At 52.7% G+C, this 18,262-nt stretch overlaps 1 protein-coding gene across 5 annotated transcripts; it reads left to right on the top strand.

The window, feature by feature from the left end:
- Positions 1 to 1,771: 1,771 nt before the first annotated feature.
- Rbck1 (RANBP2-type and C3HC4-type zinc finger containing 1) lies at positions 1,772 to 17,208 on the top strand. 5 transcript variants are annotated; one of them, XM_074074497.1, is made up of 13 exons: positions 1,772 to 1,818; positions 2,399 to 2,483; positions 2,988 to 3,132; positions 7,117 to 7,210; positions 7,322 to 7,520; positions 8,215 to 8,336; positions 8,409 to 8,582; positions 9,518 to 9,678; positions 10,524 to 10,635; positions 13,361 to 13,540; positions 14,512 to 14,610; positions 14,874 to 15,017; positions 15,789 to 17,208. In XM_074074497.1, exons 2-13 carry the CDS (start codon positions 2,462 to 2,464, stop codon positions 15,867 to 15,869), a joined length of 1,533 nt encoding a protein of 510 aa, XP_073930598.1. In that variant the 5' UTR covers positions 1,772 to 1,818; positions 2,399 to 2,461; the 3' UTR covers positions 15,870 to 17,208. The 5 variants fall into 5 exon arrangements, with proteins under 5 accessions (XP_073930598.1, XP_073930599.1, XP_073930600.1 ...); XM_074074498.1 differs by lacking the exons at positions 1,772 to 1,818; positions 9,518 to 9,678 and adding an exon at positions 9,814 to 9,950 and having other exon boundaries at positions 1,876 to 2,483; XM_020164654.2 differs by lacking the exon at positions 1,772 to 1,818 and having other exon boundaries at positions 1,879 to 2,483.
- Positions 17,209 to 18,262: the final 1,054 nt, after the last annotated feature.

Genomic DNA, 18,262 nt, shown 5'->3' with positions numbered 1-18,262 from the left:
GTTCATTGCTGTTGTCTTCATAGCACTTTCTTGGGATGGAAGACTTTCTTAGAAGACCTGATAGAGTTCCCCACACATCACAGAACTGGGTCCTGTGGCCTTTTGGGGGCAATCACCAGCAAGGGAAATGTGTCCACACTAATTAAACCTACCAATGGCATACTCTAGTAGCCTTAGCCCCCCATTCCATATGGGTTTCAGAAAGCAGCAAGACAGGATAAGTGCCAATATGCATTCTGTGCTTGTGTCACATTAGCAAATGTCCCACTGGCTAAAGTGTACTACATAGCCAGACTCATAGGCAGAAAAATTAATTCTTTTTTGGTGGGAGTTGTTGATAATGTGTGACCTTTAAAAAAGGCATTGAAAACCAGGCATTGTGGTGTGTGCCTGCACTCCCAGCTGTTGGGAGGCAAAGGCAAGAGGATCACAAGTTCTAGGCCAGCCTGGGAAAAGAAGCAAGTTCCAGGTTAGCCTGGCCTACACAGCAAGACCCTGTTTCAAAAGACAAAAACAAAACAAACGCACACACACACACACACACACACATAAACACACACATACACATGTGTTTGTGCGCATATGTGTGTATGCACATTGGATTACGGCTATAGCTCAGTGGTAAAGCACTTGCCTAGCAGTCACAAGGCCCTGATTTTGCTCTATATTTATACAACACGAAATATACTTGACCAAAGAGGATGACAACTGTGTGCCTTAAACTGGCCCTGATCATTTGCTCCTGCGGAAACTGCTTGGTGCTTTTGGGCCTCCAATTGTTCCCCTTCTCTGTATGTGGCTAAGCCCTGCCCACCACTTGAGGCTGGACTTGGTACTTCTTTTGGCACTTGTCAGAAGTGTCCTGTTCTGCCCTGTGCCTCAAAAATCCCCAGAGCAGGGTTTCTTAAATGTAGCTGGTTGGTGCATCCATTCCCTGGGTGCTTGTTTAAGATACAGAGCCCCCCCCGCCCCCCCACCATAAGATCTGGCGTTTTGCATCTTACAAGCTCCAGGGGTGATGCTGGTGAGAATGCAAGCTGGAGAATTGCTGCTGTATTTGGAGAAATCCCCGCTTCTTGGGAACTCAGAGCACATTAGCTCCTCTCTGGACAGGTATGCTCTATTAGGGCCTTGGGGAAGACTTTGGCTTTTACTTTGAGCAAGAAGAGACTATTTAAGTGGGGGTGACATAAGTTTGATTTACATTTTAACAGCATATTCTGGTTGCTGGGTTGAAATGGACTGGGGTGGGGACAAAAGAAGCAAAGAGCCCAATGAGGAGGCTGGTTCCCGACCCCAAAACAATGAAAATGGAGGTGCAGCGGCGGGATGAGGCATGGAGGCATGTGACTCTTTTAGACCTATTCTGCAGGTGGAACCCACTTGGATGAAGAATGGATGAAAAATTAATAGGGGCAGAAGACTGGGGGACGCAAAGGGCCCCCAGCCTTTGCCAGGCGAATGCAAACTTCACCAACGGATCAATGAAAGGATAGAGGGTGATAGCCTGGTGCGCCAGTGGGCTCAGCCTGCCAAGCTTGGATTCAAATCCCCGGCTTGGGTGGCTGTAGGCAGGTCATAAACCATCAGAGCCTCCGTTTCCTCATCTGCAAACGGAGCCAAAGACCCAGCCTGTCCACCGGTTGGCCGGCAACTTGAGTAATCGCTTGCAGGCCAAGGCCGGCTGGGCGTGGCGCTGGGCTGACCGTCCTATATACTCGCCAGTCTGGTATGCCGGCCGGGTCGGCCCTGCCCCCTTGGTCCAGGCCCCGCCCCCACGCCCCGGCCCCTCCCACTGGGGGGGGTAAGGCGAGGCGGGTGAGCTGGGGCCCCGGAGTGGATGGTCAGCTCGCGGGACGAGGGGGGCCGCCGGGATTCGCGGAGGGGCGGGGACACCAGGGAGAGCCCAGGCTCCGGCCGCAGTGTGTGGGCCGACGGGGGTCCGGGATGAGAAGCTAGTGTTCCGGCCCCCCCACTTCCGGGGCCGCCACTTTCACTTTCTCTTCCGCTCCCTTCCCCCTTCGAATGACCTGGGCCTCCCGGGAGCGCAGGGTTTGGGGCGAAGGTCCGGGAGGCCCGGGCGCTCGCTCATGCGGAGGAGTGGGACCCCGGACTCCAAGCTCTCTGCTGTGTGGCGTCAGGCCGTCCCTTCCTGTCCCCACCCCGCTTTCCCGGTTTCCTTTGTCGCCAGTTGCGGGCTTAGCTCGGTGTCCCCTGCGCTCTCCCCATCCCACGCGGGGGTCCGGCCCTTCCCCTGTGCCAGGCCGGGGTACTGGGGAGCGGGTGGTGTGATGCTGCTCGACTAACGCCCGGGACCCCGAGGCACAGAGGGGGCTTGGTTCACGCCAGAGGCCACTGGCCGGGGCTGAGTCGCTCCTGGCCACCCGCTCTCTCCCAGGTGACCCGGAGGTAGCATTTTCTCAGAGCCGCAGCCCGCTTGGGATGGGCGCAGCCTGGCCAGATGGACGAGAAGACCAAGAAAGGTGGGCATAGACTGGTGACGGGAGACTTGGGGAAGTGGACCCCTGCAGGACCTGACCTCGCCTCCCCCCTCTCACCCCCCGCCTGCCCTTTGGTTTTCTTGGGTTGGCCCTGTACTGATGGGCGGAGGACTCCCAGAGGACACAGGGCACCTGGGCTGGTGGGGAGACGGACATCAGTTGACCTCAGTATGGGGGGGGTTCTTGCCTCTTCCCTCAGCCTTCCACTGGCACCCAGCCCAGCACGGTGACGCGCCCATCTCCATGCATTGCCCCCTTGCTCTGTGTGCTGGAGGCCCCCTAGCCTCTTCTGTTCTGATCCACCTATTTCCTGCCCAAGGCCTTTGCCGGCTGTTTTCCCCCATGGCGTTCAGCTGCTCCTCTGGCCTCTGTTACTTCTTCCCAGACGCCTTCACTTGCACAAAGAATCACCTTCTCTCCCTCCCCTCACTCCCACCTCCCAAAAATAAACCCTATGCTAACAGCTTGTGCTGTGCTGGTTTCCAGCTGAGGAGATGGCCCTCAGCCTCGCAAGGGCAGTGGCCGGCGGGGATGAACAGGCAGCTATGAAGTATGCCATTTGGCTAGCAGAGCAGCGGGTGCCCCTTCGTGTGCAACTGAAGCGGGAGGTCTCCCCGACACAGGACATCAGGTAAGGAGTGCACGGTTCCTCAGGGACTTAAGGCTCCCTGAACCTTAGTCCACAGCCTATGGAACAGGGCTTTTTTGTTTGTTTTTGCTGGGGATTGAACCTGCAGCCTCTTGATGGTAGATTCTGGTGTCAGGAGACTTGGTGTCAAACCCCAGTTCTGTCACTAATCAATTATGAGATACAGGGCAGGTGTTTCCCGTCTGAGATTGTTTTCTAATTTTTAAAATGAGACAATAAGAGTGGCCATCTCATAGGTGTAGGAGGTGTACCAGGGTATTAGGCAGAAAAAAATCTAGCAGTGATGGCAGGCAGTCCAGACTGGAGTCTCTGCTCTCCATGGCCCTCTGAGGCTCATCTTTCTTCCATCTCATTATTCTGTCACAAAATGCTATTCCAGCTCCAGTCATCACATCAGGAGGAAGGGAAGACTCCTCTTAAGAACATAGATCAGAACTGGGTACCAATGGCTTACGCCTATAATCCTAGCTGCTCAGGAGGCAGAGATCAGGAGGATCGCAGTTTAAAGCCAGCAAAATAGTTTGTGAGACCCTATCTTGAAAAAACCCATCATAAGAAAAGGGTTGGTGGAGTGGCTCAAGCAGTAAGAGTGTCTAGTAACACTGCCTAGCAAGTGTGAGGCCCTGAGTTCAAACCCCAGTGCTGCCAAAAAAAAAAAAAAAAAGGAACAAACAAACATAGATCAGGTGATCACATGAAGCTCTGAGTTCAAACCTCAGTTCCACACACACACAAAAAAAAACAAAAACAGAGATAAGAAATTGACATACTTCTGCTTAATTTGTATAGACCAGATCTTATTCTTACAACCACACTCAGGTTGAACAGGGTTTGAAATACAGCCAGATATCCAACTAGAATTCTCTTGTGAAGGGAACAAGGAGATACTGTCTGTCTCTGCCCCCAGGAGACTTATGCTTGATGCCAGAATGTTTCGTACAGTGCCTGGCACATGTTAATCACTGAATAAATATTGAGGATTCTTTTGTTGCTGTTGTACTGGGGCTTGAACTCAGGGCCTTCACCTTGAGCCACTCCACCAACCCTATTTTTGTGAAGGGTGTTTTTTGAGATAGGGTCTCATGAACAGTTTCCTGGGCTGGCTTCAAACTGTGATCCTCCTGATCTCTGCCTCCTGGGTAGCTAGGATTACAGGTGTGAGTTACCGGCTCCTGGGAAAGATCCCAAATCTTTTTTTGGTGGTACTGGGGTTTGAACTCAGGATCTCACACTTGCCAGGCAGGTGCTGTACCACTTGAGCCACTCCACCAGCCCCTGAGGATTCTTTTTGTTTTGTTTTTTGTTTTTGTTTTTGGAGACAAGGTCTCACTATGTAGCACAGGCTAGCCTGGAACTTGCTATATAACTCAGGCTGGCTTCGAACTCTGGATGCTCCTGCCTCAACCTCCCTAGTGGTGGGATAACAGGTGTGTGTCACCACTCCCGGCTTTTCCTGACATCTTGATTTTTATTGAAGCTCTCTCAGTCGAGTTCCACCTGAACCCCTAAATTAACTGGTATGTGGTTTCCTCTGAGAAATGTAGTGCTGCACTTAGCTTGACTCTCACATCAGCCAGCACCTTGCTACTCCAAGTGTGGCTCAGGAGTCAGTAATACAGGGAGAATTTTGGCTCAAACCTGAGGCCAGTGTTCTGAGAGGCTCTGAGCAGCAGTTTCATGGGAGACTCCAAAGAGCAGTTTTACACTCAAAACCAATGTCTGTGTACCCAGAAATTGGCCAGAAAATGTGCACTTATAAATTAAAAGCTAGTGCTTGGTCTTTTTTAATATTTTTTGGGGGAGGAAGGAAGCCAGAGAGAGCCTCACACATGCTAAGCACACATTCTAACACTGAGCTACACCCCAGCCAAGAATTTAAGCTGTATTGTAGCATTTCAGGGATTCTCCACTGATCACCAGTGGATAAGGGGTCTCCCACTGTATTTTTTTTTTTTGTTAGTAGTGTTAAGATTATAGCTTTTGGCTCAGTGGTAGAGTACTTGCCTACCATGTGGAAACCTGGATTCCATCCTCATCACAGCAAAAACAAGAAAACAAACAAAACATCCTGTAAGTAAGGCTTTTATGTTGCCTCAACATTGGTTCTAAATATATGAAGCATATAGCACTTTGATTATGGGAAAATTATCCACTATAGAATAAGTAGTGCAATTTGAACCATATGTACTTTCTTCCATTCTCCTGTATCAAATCCAACTTTTCTTTTTCCTTCATCACTGGGGTTGGAGCTCAGGGCTTTGTGCTTGCTAGCCTCTCATTCTGCCTCTTGAGCCATGCCCCCAGTCCTTTTAGCTTTTAGGTTGTTCATCAGATAGGGTCTTGGACTGTGCTCCTCCTACCTTGAGCTTGCAAGGCAGCTCTACTGCTTGAGCCATGCCTCCAGCCCTCTTTTCTGTTTTTTAGACATGATCTTACCATGTAGCCTAGACTGACCTTGAACTCAGATCCTTTTGCCTTAGTCTCATAAGTGCTGGGATTACAGGGGTACCCAGCACATCCACTGCATAGCATTTCTTAATATATCTTAAGTCTCTTTTATTCTCCTCTATATTTATGTCATTAATTTTATTGAAGAACCTGACCTTTTTTTTGCTGGGTGCCGGTGACTCATGCCTGTAATCCTAGCTACTCAGGAGGCAGAGATCAGGAGGGTCGAGGTTTAAAGCCAGCCCAGGCAAATAGTTTGGGTGACCCTATCTCGAAAATACTCATCACAAAAAAGGGGTGGTAAAGTGACTCAAAGTATAGGCCCTGAGTTCAAACTCATTGCCACCAAAAAAAGAAAAACCTGACCTTTTGGCCTCTAGAATTTTCCACATTCTGGATTTATTAACTTGGTCATGGTGTCACTATTTTCCATTTTTTCCCATAATTTATAGTTACATCTACAGGTTCATTTAGTCAGTAGTCACTTTACATTTATTTATTTTTTCTTTGTGCTGCTGGGAATGGAACTTGCCAAGGCTTCTCTGGTGCTAGGCCAGTGCTCTGCCTCCACCACTGAGCCATATTCCTAGCACTAACAATCACTTTTTTTTTGTTTTGATAGTACTGGGATTTGAACTTAGGGCCTTGCACATGCTAGGCAGGTGCTCTACCACTTGAGCCACAGCCCCAGTCCTAGCAGTTACTTTTTAATGCCCAGGAACTCTTCCTTGCCTTCTGATGGCCTCCTCTTGCCCTTGCTTTAAGGATACAGTGCTTTCCCAAATCTCTCTGAAGTACTAGTCAGACTTCATGGATATTCTGTATCCTTATTCTGTTTCCTTGGGGTCGGTTCTATTTTCTCATTTTGGCCTTTCGTTTTCTTGCTTTCGGTCTTCTAAAAATGTTTGAGGATCCTCGAGAAAGTTGATGCTTAAAATATTAGACCAGGGATGCAGCCCAGTGGTGGAGTGCTGGCCTAGCGTGTGCAAGGCCTGAGGTTTGATTCCCAGCACCACACAGAAATGTGACCTTGGAATAGCACTATATGGATTTAAATCCTGCCTCTAGTGGTTTCTGGCTGCTTGCTTTGGCAGTCACTGTAACAGGTATATGTAAACATGGGATACAATGGTTCCTGCCTAGTGGGGTGGTTGAGAGGATTGAATGAGTTAATACCCGCTAAATAACATGCATTGAGTAACGTTGGCACACAGTGAATAACTGCTGCTGGTATTTGGTGAAGGAGCAGAGAGAGAAGAGAGGAGGCTGGAGAGGGGAGGAGTGGCCGCAGAGGCTGTGTGTGCTGCAGTGAGCTGGTTTATTCTAAGAGATGTGAGCCAGCACAGAGGGGTAGTATGCAGTGGTCCCAACAGAGGAGGAAGCACAGATGATGGGAATGCAGGGAGACTCCCCCACCCTGAGGCTGTGTGTGTATATACATCCACTTGTATGCATGCAGACTTGATCATGTCTGTGCCAGTGGCTAGAGCCCTTTCCCGTCCCCCTCCTTGTCTGCAGGCTGTGTGTGAACGTGGAGGATGTCCAGATGCACACCGTCACCATCTGGCTCACAGTGCGCCCAGACATGACTGTGGCCTCCCTCAAGGACATGGTGAGGGAGGAGGCTGAAGTGGTTGGGGGGTGGATTCCTGGTTTGCTTGTGCCTCCTCTTTCTCTCTTCTTCCCTTCCCACTCTCTCTCTTTGGGTGTCCCCATCCCCCAGGTCTTTGTGGACTACGGCTTCCCCCCGATCCTGCAGCAGTGGGTGATTGGGCAACGGCTGGCACGAGACCAGGAGACCCTGCATTCCCATGGGGTGCGGCGGAATGGGAACAGTGCCTTCCTCTACCTGCTGTCAGCCAGCAATACCTCGCTCAATCCTCAGGAGCTGCAGCGCCAGCGGCAGCTGCGGATGCTGGAAGGTGAGATCCTGGCCCAGGCTACAAGGCACGCAGTGGGGCTGGAGCTGGGCTTTCTGTGAGGGACACACTGGAGGGCCCTGTCCCAGTGTGAAAAAGAGGACACTGGATGTTAGGGAGGGAGCGTTTCATGCGAGCAATTTGAGACTAGCTGGCATGGGGGGTTGGGTTCCTCTTTACCAGCTGTGTGATCTTGGGCAAGTTCATTCCTGTCCTGTTCCTCAGTTTTCTATATTTGTAAATTGAGTATGAGGCTAATTATAACTAGTGTTTATTCTAAATTTTTTATTTTTGCAATATTTCAGAGCCAAAGAAAATTAAAGGATTGTCTGAAAAATTGTAAAATGGTGGGCCTTTCACATGGTTCTCCAAATGTTAATATTTTGTCACATTGCTTTGCTTTGTCATTCTTTATATAAAACTATTTTATGAGTCATCTGACTTCCTCTCCCCTAAATTCTTCAGTATGGCTTTCCTTAAAAAGAAAGGTCATTTTTTTTGTGTGGTCACCTACAACTCTCCAACTCAAGAAATTGTCATTAATGTACGCAATCAATCTGATTTTACAAGTAGTCCCACCAGTGACATGCATTCGGCTGTCACCTCAGCCCTTTCTCACCTTGGGTCTCCTCAGTTCTTTGACTCCTGAAGGAACTGGGAAAGATCAGCATCTATCTCCCTTTACCCTCTTCCGCAGATCTGGGCTTCAAGGACCTTACACTGCAGCCACGAGGCCCCCTGGAGCCAGTCCCTGCCAAGCCCGGGGCCCCTCAAGAGCTGGGACGGGGACAGCCAGATGCACCACCAGAGCACCCACCAGTAAGCAACCTCCTCATCTACCCCTGTGCCCTGCCTGCCCAGCCCAGCCTGCTTATCACTCCTCTGCCCTAGGTGGGCTGGCAGTGCCCAGGATGCACCTTCATCAATAAGCCCACGAGGCCTGGCTGTGAGATGTGCTGCCGGGCGCGGCCGGAGACCTACCAGGTGCCGCCTTCATACCAGCCTGATGAGGAGGAGCGAGCGCGCCTGGCCAGCGAGGAGGAGGCACTGCGCCAGTACCAGCAGGTGGGTACGCACGTCCTAGGACAGACACCTGCAGCCTGGACGGTGGAAGCCTAGGCCAGGAAGGGAGCCACCTGTACCTGCCACACCTCCCTGCCACTGCCTTGGCTCCTCATGAGTACACCGCTAACCATGACCATGCACTTGAGTGAGAGTTGCTCTCGCTGAGGTCACCTTGTGCCTGAGGCTCCTCCTGGGTGTGATGCATATCCAGACTCCTTTACTTACTGTGACCCCTTATGGGCTGTGGCTCTGGCCCTGGTTTTGACCCTCTCCCCACCATACAGACAAGTATCTTGACTGTGACTTAAACCCTGTGACCTTGACCATCAGCTCAGACTTCACCCTGTCACCTGGGACCCAGCCATGACCTTATCCTGGACCCTATTTCTGCCCCACTGCCTTTGGCATGGCCCACCCCTGCCTTCTTGTGACCCTGGCCCCTCACTGCTCCCTTGGCGGGGGGTGACTCCAGCTTCACATTGGTGACACTAGCACCTCACAGTGGTGACACAGTACTCCATCCTGAGTGTTACGGCTCTGAAGACGTGCCCCCACACCCACTGGCATTTCCCTTGAACCCAAACAGTGCCTGCCTCACCCTGGCCATGACCCCATGCCTAGTCCCATCTGTGGCCTTGCTCCCGGCTTCGTCCCTCCCTATCTGTGATCTTGACCCAATGCCACCACCCCTCCACCTGCTCCGCCACCCTGACTTGTCACTCAGACCTTGACCTTTCCTTTCCCACCGCTATTGCCCTTGCATAGCCCTGACCATCCTGCAGCCCCATCCTGGCCCACCGCCTCTTGGCCTCCCCACCTGCTGGCCAGCTTTTTTTGCTTGGCTGGGCCCCCTGCTTCCACCCCCAGCTCTCCCCTGCCTCCTGTTTGACCACCCCTAACCTTGACTGGCCCCGTGGCCCCGCCCATGTGCCCAGCGGAAGCAGCAGCAGCAGGAGGGGAACTACCTGCAGCATGTCCAGCTGGATCAGAGGAGCCTGGTGCTGAACACGGAGCCCGCTGAGTGCCCCGTGTGCTACTCGGTGTTGGCGCCCGGTGAGGCCGTGGTGCTGCGTGAGTGTCTGCACACCTTCTGCAGGTGCGGCTCCCACCCCCACCCCAGCAGTGCCGCACTTATCAAAGCCCAAAGTGAAAGTGGGTGGGGCCTTGAGCTCTTACATCTTACTGGACGCCCACAAAAACTGCGAGGTAGGCTCTGTCTCCCCAATTGCAGATGAGGAAGGGGAGGTGCAGAGAGGCCAAGCAACTTACCCAAGGCTGCACAGCTCATGACAGAAGCCCAGAAATGAATCTTGGCATTCTGGCTCCAGAACCTCCACCCTCACTCTACCCCTTACTGCTCTGGCCTGTGTAAGCACATTGGGACCCCAGCCCTGTCAGGCCTGCACCCACCTGCCTTCTGCTGCTGAATAGTGCCCCACTCTGAGTCTCCTGTTGGGGGCTTTTTCTGACTCTGAGCTGAGAAAATGTGCCTGTTCACCACAGCAGACATTAGTGGGGCTGTTCTGGGTGCCAGATTCCCTTCCTGCCTCCTGGAGATGGCTTATACTGTCCATGGTGTTACAAGCTAAGTAACAGTGCGTTATGAGTCTTGCCCAGGGAGGGGGTCACACTGGAGCGGGGGTAGGAAGGTGCGGCCTATTTGAGGAGACCAGGGAAGTCTCTTCTGGGTGGGACAGGAGGCCCTGGGAAGGGACCAGCTACAGTGTGGAGAGTGGACTCCAGGGGCGAGGGGGAGGTGGGAGGCCAGTAAGGAGGCTGCTACAGTCACCCGGGGCTGGGGTGATGGGGGCCTGGACAGAGCAGCAGGGTGGACAGTAGCTAGGCCTTGTTTGGCCAGAGGGATGTGAGGGGAGGACCCTGCTCAGGCCCTGCCAGGTGGGGTGGAGTCCCCTGAGCCTAAGTCCACTCTCCCGTCCCCAGGGACTGCCTTCAGGGCACCATCCGCAACAGCCGGGAGGCGGAGGTCTCCTGCCCTTTCATCGACAACACCTACTCGTGCCCTGGCAAACTGCTGGAGAGGGAGATCCGGGCGGTAAGGCTGGGGAGGGGAGGGGTCTACAGACAGGGAGCACGGGGCTCCCACAGCGGACACTACAGAGGACAGCCTGGGCCAAGCAGGGCAAGACTGAGGGAAGTAGCTAAAACTTACTAGCTACTTTAAATTTCCCTTTATGAAGGAAGGACAAAATAGTTAGGGTAGGGAAACCCTGGTCATGGATGACCTGGACACTGTGACCTCCAGTCAGACACTCAACTTCTGTTTTCTCCATCAGGGCCAAAGTTACAGTTTCTGTTTCAAGAGTTGCAAAGTAACCTGCTTTCTAGAGTAGTAAGCAGGGCATGGTGATACATGCTTGTAATCCCAGCTCTTGGGAGGCTAAGGCAGAAGGATTGAAAGTTTGAGGCTAGCCTGGGCTACATAGCAATTCCCTGTCTCATTAGGAAAAAAAAAAAAAAAAAAAGGACACATAGTAAGCCCTTGTATCAGTTAGCTTTTGCTGTGTAATAAGTCACTCTAATGTCAGTGGCTTAAGACAGCTTAGCTCGTGAATTGTAAGTTAGGCATTCCTGTCGGGCCTCCCTGGGTGGTGTCCAGGTCCGGGCTGAACCTGGCTGGTGTCATCTGAGCTTAGCAGTGGTAGATGTGCTGGGCTGGTTCACCATTGTCTCACTGGGCCAGCTGGAGCCTCTTTCCACTTTGACCAGAACCTGCTCATGTGGCAATGGTCTGTGGGTTCCTGTAGGGCAGTCCCACAGGAATGCTTTCCAAGTGTGCTCTGTCCATCCCATTAGCCAAGGCAAGGCCCGCAGTCAAGCCCAGAGTCCCTGTGGGAGGAGCAGGAGTCTGTGGTGCTATGCCTCTGCCTGTGTGTGCCTTTGAGCCTCCCTGTGGTCCAGCTCCCTCTGACTGCTGATGGGCACCTGAAACATATCCGCTCCCTTCTCTGGGTCTATTTCCCCATCCATATGTGCACTGTCGGACCTGAATCTAGGACTTCATAAATTGCTGAAAAATGGCCTTTCCGAACAGGGCCAGAGGTGACCAGGACCAGAAGGGAGACCCCCAGACAGACACACAAGACCCCTGTCTCTTCCCATCTTGCCTCTCTTCACTGAGCCTGTTTCTTCTGACCTTCCCCATGTGTTTTCTGGAGGCCAAGGGGTTTGGCCTGGAGGAAGAGGGGAAGCTGTTGTGGTAGAACTTGGGCAAGGTCTACCCCTTACATCAGAGTGGCCCCACTTTTGTTTTTTTTTTCATGGTGCTAGGGATTGAACCCAGGACCTGGTGCATGCCAGGCAGGTGCTATACCTCTGAGCTACATTGCCAGCCCCCAGAGCAGCCCCACTTCCATCTGGTCCCTGGGGCTTCTGAGTAGGGCAGGTCCTGCTTTACTGAGGGGTCCTCGCTGTGGCCTTTGGAGACCCCAAGGCAGTCTTTTCATCTGTCCCCAGCTCCCATAGTCACTGGCCTTAGCTTCACCCAGTGAAGGCCCCCCTGTTAAGGGCTCTGCCCTGGGATGGGGCCAGTGTGAACACTAAGGGGCTGCAGAGCCCCGTGGAAGCCATTGGAGCTGACCCACACCTTAGAGCAAGGTTAAGTGAGAGGGAGAAGAGAGGAGAGAGAGACTGATGGAGAGAAGCAGGGATCAGCAGACTAATGCAGTAGAGGTGGCTTTTATAAAAACAGTAGCAGCAAAAAACACTTAAACCACAGAAAATCAGAGCGAAATCTGAGAAAATCACCTACAGCCCATGATCCTCTGAATTGTATTTTGACCTGCCTCCCTCAGTGTTTCTAGGTCAATGCCATGCACCCATTGTTGAGTGTGCAGACAGATGAGTTTTGACAAGTATGTCTTATGACCCCTGCCCAGTCAAGACACAGAACAAAGGCCTGACGTTTGCCTCACGGTGGCCTGCACAGCTATACCACTTTTGCTGTTGTGTACAGAATCTGGAGCGATCCCTTCAAATCTCTGGCCTACATCCTGTCTATGCGTCTTGGTAGTTAGTACCTAACTGCTCGTGGTGCCTCCTCTCATGTCTTATTTTCTTAGGATAAACTTGTGGAGGGTGGGATGGTAGAAACATTGCTGCTACATTGCGTTCGCAGGGGGTGGTGCACATGCTAATTTAAGCACATTGTCCCATCATTGCTTATTATGATTTCTGTCCATTTTCCTCTTTTTTTTTTTTTTTGGTGGGACTGGAGTCTGACCTCAGGGCTTTGCACTTGCAAAGCAGGCACTCTATCAACTTGAGCCACCCTTCAGTCCATTTTGCTCTGGTTATTTTGGAGATGGGATCTCATAAACTGTTTGCCCGGCTGACTTGGAACCATGAACTCAGCCTCCTAAGTAGCTAGGATTACAGGTGTGAGCCCCCTGCACCTGGCCTTCCTGATTTGTTTTTGAGGTAGAGTCTTGCTGCTTTTTGCCAGGGCTGGCCTCAAACCATGTCCTCCTCTGGAGTAGCTGGGATTACAGGGCCACCCACATACAGTTCTGACACATTAAGTGCCTTTGCACTGCTGAGCAGCCACCGCCACCCTCTGTCTTCCGGTCTTGGTTTAGCCTTTCTGGCAGTGCTGGAAATTGAACTCAGGGCCTTGCCACTGGTCTACAACTTGAGCCATGCCTTCAGCCTTGCTTAAGGGTTGGATGAAGGCAGAGCTTTGGACTACAGTAGAGTTGAAGGGTTGGGGGGTGTAATGAAGACCTCTGTGGGGGTCTGAGTGACCAGGGTGTGTCTGGCAGCTTCTGCCCCCTGAGGACTACCAGCGCTTCCTGGACCTGAGCGTCTCCCTCGCGGAGACCCGCAGCGCTTTCAGCTACCACTGCAAGACCCCTGACTGCAAGGGCTGGTGCTTCTTTGAGGACGATGTCAATGAGTTCACCTGCCCCGTGTGCTTCCACGTCAACTGTCTGCTCTGCAAGGTGGGAACAGACTTCCATGCTGCCTAGTCACCTGCATCCAGCAGGGCTTACTGCAGTTCCATGCTTGGGAAGGGAGCCATGACCCAGAGCTGTACGTCAGTGAGAACCTGGTTCTCGCCCAGAAACCGAGCCCCAGCCCTAGACAGGCCTGGCTCATTACAGAGCACTAACCCCAGCCCCAGCCTGAGCCATGAATCTGGACTGAGTCTTAGCCCTGGGCTCAGTTCAACTCTGGCCTCAGTCACAGACAGTCTTGATCCCATACTGAGGCCTTGACCTCATCCATATCCCAAACTGATTCCAAGTTCTGGTCTGAGCCCAGCCTCTGCACTGAGTCAGCCACTGTGGCCTGACCCTGACCTAAGCCTTACCCTGGCCACAGACCATGTCTCAGCCCGTCCTGAGCTGAGTTCTGACCTGAGACCTGGATTGAGTCCTGCCTAATTCTCCCCAGGCCTTCCTGCCCCTCCCCTCAGAAGCCACCAGTTAAGGTGTGGAGTAGGTGAACAGGCCTGGAGCCCTAGCTCACCTCAGCCTGGGTAAGCTCAGCCCCTGAGTGCTGCGCCTGGAATGGGCAGAACCGAGGCTGGGCCCTAGGGGTCACTACCTGGTGAGAGCTGCTTTAAGATTTCCACGTCCATCAGGACTTGCAACAGAGAAGAATATGCGATCACGATCCTGTTGACAACCCTGGCTCCACCTACCTAGCTGCCACATCCTCTTCTGTAAGATGAGTGTAGCTTACGGAGCTAGACTCTGCCGCTGATGACGTCCTACATCAAATACTGGTGTTCAGCCAGCACTTGGGAGGCTGAGGCAGGAAGATCATGAGTTCAAGGCCAGCCTGGGTTATATAGCAAGCATCTGTCTCAAAACAAACAAACTCGTGGCCATGCCTGCTCTGCCCCTCTCCCATCCCAGCTTCTTGAGCCCCTGGGGAGCCTTCTCACCTGGAGCCCTCATCCCTGCAGGCCATCCACGAACACATGAACTGCAAGGAGTATCAGGACGACCTGGCCCTGCGGGCTCAGAATGATGTAGCTGCCCGGCAGACAACTGAGATGCTCAGGGTGAGGCAGGGTCAAGTGAGGACCTGGGGATTTGAGTTCTGGGAGCTTCTTAGAAAGGGCTGAGTTCATCCATCCATGGATGCATGGGCCTCTCTTCAGGCCACACTCCTAGCCACAGATGGGCCTTCGGCTAGGTGGGAGGAGGGTCTGCTTGGTGGGACAAAGAGGCAGCTGGACAAGCCTGATCCAGCTGAGGAGCCTAGAAAGGGAGCACCCCTCTCGCTGGAGGTAGGCCAGCTTATCACCTGCCTGCCCCACCCTAGGTGATGCTGCAGCAGGGCGAGGCCATGCATTGCCCACAGTGCCGGATCGTGGTGCAGAAGAAGGATGGCTGTGACTGGATCCGCTGCACTGTCTGCCACACTGAGATCTGCTGGGTCACCAAGGGCCCACGCTGGGGCCCTGGGGTGAGTCCCCTGGGGAGCAGAGGGCTGGTGCCCATGTGCAATCAGCTGGACGGAGCTTGGAAAACTACAGGGTCACTTCCTGTATTGTACAGCTTGTGAGCTAAGGATATTTTTACATCTTTAAATGGTTTAAAACTTATCAAAAGGCTGTAATATTTCATGACATGTGAAAATGATAATCCAAGTTCAAGTGTCTGTTGGAGCCCGCCATGCCCACTCATTTACCTCCTGTCTGTATTCTCTCTGCAGAGGTTGAAGGTGTGAGGCTTGTGGGCAGGGTTTGCCCACTCTGCCCAAGGGGACAGTGGGAAAGGTTTAGTCTGGAGTCAGTTGCCTCTCAGCCTTCTTTCTCCCTGAAATAGGGACAGTGGCAGGGCTTCTTGTCAGAATCAACTGAAAAAATGCAGAAGTCCTCATCTGAGTGTGCACTCAGCAAATGGCAGCTGTTGTTACTGGTGTGCTGTGGGAATGGGGCTCCTGGTCCATCCCAGTGGTCTGAAACAGGTGGAAGTGAAGGGAGCCCCTGCACTGACCATGCAGAACACAGTTACAGCTCCTCCCCAGCCTGCTCTTAGGAGGGTAGACTGAGACCATGCAGTGGGGTCAGGGCATTGTAGGGGCCCAGAAAGGCCTCCATGACCACTTCCACAGGAGACCTGTGGGGCCATGGTGCAGGGTAACAGGTGTGCTTGGCCTTGGGCTGATGGAGTGGCGTAAGGGGCAGACTGTCTTCACCACCCTGACATCCTTTTCTCTCCCTCTGTCCTCTAGGGCCCAGGGGACACCAGTGGGGGCTGCCGCTGCCGGGTCAATGGGATTCCTTGCCATCCCAGCTGTCAGAACTGCCACTGAGACAGAGATGGCTAGTCCCCATGCTGACCCAGCCTCATGTCTATAGGCAGTTGTTGGGCAGGTCTGGGCCTGGGGCTTTGGCTCTTGATTTCTGGCCTGTGGGAGGCCTTTGTGCTTGGCTGAGGCAAAGCATAGGCATTACAATGACCCCACCCGAACCAGCTGTTGTCCAGTCACATCTGCTCCAGTGCCTTTGCCCTTCTCCTGGGGCTTGCCAGGCCAGATGTATCATTGCTTCTGGCAGCTCCCACCTCTGCCCAGTGTCAGCCTTAAACACAGCCCCTGGCCAGAGGCTTCACTGGCTGGAACTTCTGAGTGACTCCATTCTCACCCTCATCACCCTCACCCCTGGACACTGAGCACCGCAGCCTCCCCCATTCCCCTGCCAGCTTTCTGGGTGACTGCTCTGCTGTTGCTGTCAGAGGCCTGGTGCCTCTTGGGGCTGCTTGAACCTGTTCAGAGCCAGAAAGAGAGTGGCAGGGCCTCACTCTGCCTCTCCCTGTCACTGTGTAAGGGAATTAAAATGGCTTTCCAGGAAGGGGTGTGTGTGATGTCCTTGAGAAAGAGTGACTGTCATGACCTGGGGCTCTACTCACAGGCACAATGTCAGGAAAGTGATCTGTTGACCTTTTTAGTGGTAGGGTAAGGCTATGACTGAGCTCTGGGATCCCTATAGACCTGGCACCCCTGGGCCCAATTTCAGGGGCAAGGACACTCTAGAGCCAGTGTTAGGTGGGACAGGTAGAGTTTGCAGGGCATCAGGTCTGCAGAGCCGGGTGTGTGGGAGGGAGGTTGGTGGGAAAGTCCCACTGTTCCCTTTTGCCCTCTTGGTGGGCATCCAGAGTGAGGACCAGAGCTACCTCAGGAACAGTCGAGGTTGCTGCTATGGAGTGAGGAGGCCTGTCATGCTCAACGTATCAGTCAAGACATAAGTGTTGACCTAGGAATTTTGTTAGTGCTCACTGCTGGGCAGATTAGTGAAGTACTGGACTCGGTGTCCATTCTGTGTGCTTTTCTTCTACCCTGTCACCCTACTGAGAGCTAGTATTTGATGCCCAACACATGGTCTGCCCACAATGTGATTCTTACAGCAGGCCAAGGCACCTCTGCTGTTCAAGGCCTCACTCCAGGCTCCATGATGGGCTGGTGGTTTTTGGGGGGACAGGTTTATTCTAGCCCCTGGCACTGCCACCCTGTTGTTGAATGCTCAGACTGAAGAGTTGATTCAGGGCCATCAAGAAGTAGCTCAAGCAGTAAGAGCGCCTGCCTAGCAAGTGTGAGGCCCTCAGCTCAAACCCCAGTGCCCCCCCCAAATAAAATAAAAAATGTTTAAGCTAAACACCAGTGTCTCATGTCTGTAATCCTAGCTACTCAGGAGGCAGAGATCAGGAAGATCATGGTTCAAAGCCAGCCTGGGCAAATAGTTCGTGAGACCCTATCTTGAAAAAACCCATCACAAAAAGGGCTGGTGGAGTGACCCAAGGTGTAGACTCTGAGTTCAAACCCCAGTACCACAAAAAAGGAAAACAAGAGTTGGCCCAGGCACTGTGAGTAGAGGCAGCAGAGAATGTGTGAGGGGACCAATTGCCTTCAGCTCCAGTGTGGGCACAGGCAAGGGCATTAACTGGAGGGCATAGTTGGGGAATCCCAGCCCTGGGAGGGGCGTTGGGCAGTGCTATTTCCAGCTGGTGTCCTGTTGGCTGTCCAAGCCCCAGGCCTCCTGGGCTTTGCTGTTCCACAACCCCACGTTTTAGTCAGCTGTTATTTTTATGCAGGCTATTTTCTCCTCAGCCTTGCACATTGTGTGGGGTTTTCTAACACCAACCAGGCATCCAGTAATTCAACTCTGAAACTACCTGGAGTCAGTGTAAGGTTCCACATGCTAAACAGCTCAATCGCAAAGGCTGTTGCTTTTGGATGTAGTATGGAGTGCCCATACTACGTACACTTGTGCCTGTCCAAGGGCAAATTCAGGGGCTCCAATGATACCCCTCCCTCAGGCTCAGTAATTTGTTGAAACAACTCACAGACACTGGATTTAGCTTCACCAGTGTATTACATAGGATATGCGGAAGCAACCAGGTGGGCAAGGTAGGCCTTCCATGTTTTGTTTGTCTCTCCCCCAGCAGGTGACAGCTCCATCTCCAGGGCCCTCACCCCAGAAGGTCAATTTGACTATCTGGTCTTTCTGGTGACCAGCCCCATCCTGAGGCCATCCCACCTGAAAGTCCTACCTAAGTCACCTCGTTAGCATGAACTCAGGTGGGATCAGAAGGATCACTGACAACACACTCCTGGATCTTCCACTCCTTGAGAATTCCAAATTTTGCACACCACTGACATTTAGCAGTGACAGTACCCCACAGCAGCTGCAGTGTACAGGCCAGGTGAAA

This window comes from Castor canadensis, chromosome 5 (assembly GCF_047511655.1).
Source record: "Castor canadensis chromosome 5, mCasCan1.hap1v2, whole genome shotgun sequence".
Lineage (NCBI taxonomy): Eukaryota > Metazoa > Chordata > Mammalia > Rodentia > Castoridae > Castor > Castor canadensis.
The sequence above is the reverse complement of the archived record's forward strand: the minus strand, read 5'-3'. Positions and strand labels throughout refer to the sequence as shown.